The sequence below is a fragment of the Anarrhichthys ocellatus genome, unplaced genomic scaffold (assembly GCF_004355925.1).
Source record: "Anarrhichthys ocellatus isolate YVR2014 unplaced genomic scaffold, GSC_Weel_1.0 scaffold4193, whole genome shotgun sequence".
Classification (NCBI taxonomy): domain Eukaryota; kingdom Metazoa; phylum Chordata; class Actinopteri; order Perciformes; family Anarhichadidae; genus Anarrhichthys; species Anarrhichthys ocellatus.
In genome coordinates, this window is record NW_022284167.1 from 507 (window position 1) to 4,725 (window position 4,219).

Here is a 4,219-nt window from a genome sequence, read left to right on the forward strand (position 1 = left end):
AGAGCAGCCTCAACAGGAAGCTGCACACCGGCTGCAGCCGTCTCCTCTCTCCCTCTCCTACCTACCCAGGACGTCGGAGGTGTTGACCTGCAGGATGAGCCAGCCGTGCCGCTGGTCGGCGTAGGAGCCGAAGATGGTGAAGATGGTGCTCTTCTCCCCGGGCTCGGTGAGCAGCTGGTACACGTACACCGCCCGGTCCGAGAACTGGAAGTCGAACCACGTCTCTCCTTCGTTGGTGCTGAACCTGATGGTGACGATGTGTAACGTATTATTTAATAAATCCACCCAAGACTCAAACATGTCTTTAGTGCAGAATAACAGTTATTATCACATCAATCAGAAAAAACTTCTTTGATCATTTATTTTACAAAAATTGTAAAACAATAGAATCTATACATCCAACATGTTACATGTTTACATCCTCTCTTCCCTCCTCTTCTCTTCCCTCTCCTCTCCCCTCCTCTCCCCTCTCCACCTCCCTCCCCTCCTCTCCCCTCTCCTCTCCTCTCTCCTCCTCCCTCCTCTCTCCTCCCCACCTCCCTCCTCTCTCTCCTCCCCCCCTCCCTCCCTCCCTCCCTCCCTCTCGATTGTTTCCAGAAAACATGCATTTTGGGGGGGGGGGGGGGGGGGGGGGGGGATAAAGCAACAACGACCTTTCAGCCGTTTCCCAGCTGTTTATTGTCCATAATTTCCTCTCATCTGCAGCCTAGCCACGCATTCTTTGATTAAACAGCAGCAAGACATTAAATATGAATATGGGGGGTAATAAGGCGCATCTCTGCATATTTAACCCGGCTGTATTGACATTTGTGTATTTGAAGGTAAGAACAAGTTACTGATTAACAAGAGTACGGGAACTGTTTTCACATTATATTTAAATAATATATTTAATTATGTTATCACCTGCACATGAATAGGAATAGCTGCTGTTGGCATACATATGTTATATTAGACCTCTGTTTACTGAGGGAGGGTCTATTTGTCTTCTTCCTCTGCAACAAGCTGCTTCACACTAATGATGATATGATGATATGGATGATGACATATTATTTATGAACCTTCACTTGGACTCACTTCACTTGTTTGGTGGATCCTCCCTGAGCGATAGCCATCAGGATACCACCGTGGTCCCCCCATGTGTAGAAGTGAGGGCCTGCCAGGGCCTGGAAAACAGAAAACACGTCCGCTAGAACTATCGGAACAGAAAACACATGATACTCCACGAAGTTCATTGTGAAGTGCAGATATCTGCAGGACAAAGATCTTTGACGAGCGGTGTAACGGACAAATGACAAAGTTTAACGTTAACCATCACAGTGTAAATAAAGTTTTACTAATAATTATGACCTGTTGACGATACCATTAAGCAGCTTATAATAAGCTTAAAATACTAATCTACAAAAATACAATCTTTTATTTCCTTATCGTTTGAATTGTATTTTTATGAAGAAAAAAACCACCATAGACGTCTATAAACAGCAAAAGGATAACAGTTAGTATTTCTGACGGTTGAAATGATTTTTGTGACGGATGGATCCTTTTGGACGCGCTGCTATAATGAAACAACAAAGATCTGTATCTGTTAATATGGATCATCAACGATCATCAAGCGTGAGTGTTGTGATCTGTTGCTCTATCTTTGACCCAATAACACAAAGTCATCGAATCACAACACGTCTTCAGTATTACTAGCAGTATAAAGTAAAGCAAGTACACCGTTAAATAAAATGGAAATATACCCTAAGTACAGTCCTCGAGTGGCCTGAATGTACTTCTGTTATATTCCACCGCTGCTAAAGTAGTAACATTTTCAAAGTTCTTCATACAAAGTGCACCTGACATAACACTGAGACGCACTGCAGTAAAACAGAAGCAAGTTACACTCTGAGCTGCAGTCCGGGTTTAAAGAACAGAAGGTTCATAATTCCTGCGTTCTTAAACGAGCACTGGAATGAAATTGACCGCGACGTGTCGGGAACTCTCTCTGACAGACGAGCGGTTTGTTGTTCTCGTCGTCGGTGTCACGTTTCGTACTGACCTCTCTCCAGCGAGCTCCGGCGCTGCTGGATACGTACACGTTGGGCTTGTTGGCCAAGTTTCTGCCGACAGATCCTGCAATCAGAGGACAAAAAGGCATTTTACACACACACACACACACACACACATTAGAGGGGTTTCCCCCCCAAATATGACAGACTCGATGTGGCCGCTGCTTTTGCTTTCACATGTGGAAAAACTTGTAACCGAAGAATTCAAAACCGTAGCATTCTGTATGTGTGTATGCACTGACAAATCCTCTCCTCAGACAGTTTGCTGTTATTCAATGAGGCAGATCAGCAGGAGCAATGTGTTCAGGCCTTCACACAGGAACAGAATGAAATCAAACGTATAGAGGCCACGGACCAAGGCTCTAGTGATTGCTGCATGTTAGATGATAGGATGAGCTCCAGAGGGCTGGAAGATATGGAGAGAAATCCAATATCACAAGATTTCTGACATGCAACTAAGGTCCCCAAGGCTGGAATCGAACCGGAGACCTTGCAGATATGAGCGGAAACGATTCCTCGAGTAACTCGGTTACTGAAAGATGTTTAACCCCCGCAGACAGACACCACATCCAGGATGAAGGTATAGTGTGACCATGACTACAACAAAAAGCAGAGAAATAAGATAATATGGCGTCAACAGATTGCTGCAGACCTTTGAATGTGATCAACGTGTCTCCTCTGAATGAATATCCAGCCCAACAATCACCAGAGAAAGCTTGTTCAGCTTGTTGTGTGTAAACACATCTGTGCAGCTGGTGTTTGTTTGAGAGGCCGCTGCAGCCGTAATTAGCTCATCTGTTGGAGAGCGATAACGAAGCGCATGGAGCCGGAGATCACCCCTCTTCATCCTCCTCCTCCAATAAGAATTTAATTAGCGTGACTGGCTTCGTGCAGGGGAAGCGGTCTCCTAGAAACTGGAGAGCATCAACAAATCAATGCTCTCCACCAGCTGTGAAGAGAGGAACTCTTCACTCTGATGAATCCACCCCTCTGCAACAGTCAACAGCAGCGGAGCCGTATCTAGTGGCGTCCGATCTAATGTATTAAAGCCAACAACATTTCTAAACTTGTTCGAGAAATCCTGTGTTGCATATCTTTATCTTTGTACGTCAAAGCGTGCACGTGGTGGGGCGACCTCGTAGTCTCGAGCACTGAAACTTAAGTTGTTTTGTTCCATTTTCACAGCAAAAAAAAAAAAAAAAAAAAACTTATCTTGACTCAGCTGAAGTACAACTAACTTCTGTCACACCAAACAAGAAGCTCCTAGGACCTTCTCCACAGAGTGCTACCGTATGTCCTGTGTATCAAAGCAACACAGGAAGACAGAAGACGGCTCATTTACCACAGAGGAGGACTTCCTGTCTACAGGCGGGCTGATCAGACCAAGAAGAAGCTGCTGCAAAACTAAAACACAAGCAAGTCAGCGAGACCTTCCTTCAACAGAGGGCACCCAAAGGCCTTGACTCACTTTTACTCATGAAGACATTCCTGCCAAAAGATACCTTTTACAAACGATCCGTCGCACAGATACCAAGGATTTATGGTCCAATCGAGTAGATCAGGAAAGAGATTAATCTGCGGTTTAAAGGCACAGTCTGTGATGCAAACATTACTCTGATTCATGTGGTCTAAAGGAATATGGATGGTGCGTTCAAAGGCACAGAGATAAGGAGGGAAGTTTAGCGCTCACATGGAGCCGTGCTCGACTCTTGCACTAAAGCGTAGACTGGATTTTTTTTAGCATCATGTGTTTCTTGAAACCCCGTCTTTATCAGTGATGTCGCTGCTTTGTCGTCCCACCTGTGGCCATGATGAGTCCCGGTGCCGAGTCCTTGGATAAAATCGGTATCCTCCTCAGCTGGATGTTGAACAGCTGGCTCCAGCGCTGGGCCAGGTGGAGGGAGCAACCTTTACCGAGCTGGAGGAGGAGGGGAGGGGAGGAGAGGAGGCGAGGAGGAGGAGAGGAGGGGAAAGTCAGATGACGTTTTCATAAAACCAAACCACGTTATTCTCCACAGAAACTACACATTGTTAGCTGAAACCATCAGCATCTGTACAAAACACCCTCCGACTGTATATAAGAAGTGATCTTTTGCAACCAGTAAACAGGAAGTGACCATATTAGGACTGAGGAGGAGTGACGTAGAGACGGCGTACACGTCTCTGGTAGA

The 4,219-nt window shown here is 45.5% G+C and overlaps 1 protein-coding gene across 1 annotated transcript in view; it reads right to left on the minus strand.

The window, feature by feature from the left end:
* The window catches only part of LOC116379367 (sortilin-related receptor-like), a gene marked incomplete at its 3' end in the record, with an annotated part of 4,550 nt that extends 396 nt beyond the window's left edge, over positions 1–4,154 (minus strand). Inside the window, exons 1-4 of the mRNA XM_031841319.1 lie at positions 3,849–4,154; positions 2,039–2,112; positions 1,075–1,163; positions 62–244 (exon numbers count right to left, since the gene is read on the minus strand). Coding sequence (XP_031697179.1) covers positions 62–244; positions 1,075–1,163; positions 2,039–2,112; positions 3,849–3,858 — 356 coding nt within the window. The remainder of the gene's footprint in view (positions 1–61; positions 245–1,074; positions 1,164–2,038; positions 2,113–3,848) is intronic.
* Between the last annotated feature and the right edge of the window lie 65 nt (positions 4,155–4,219).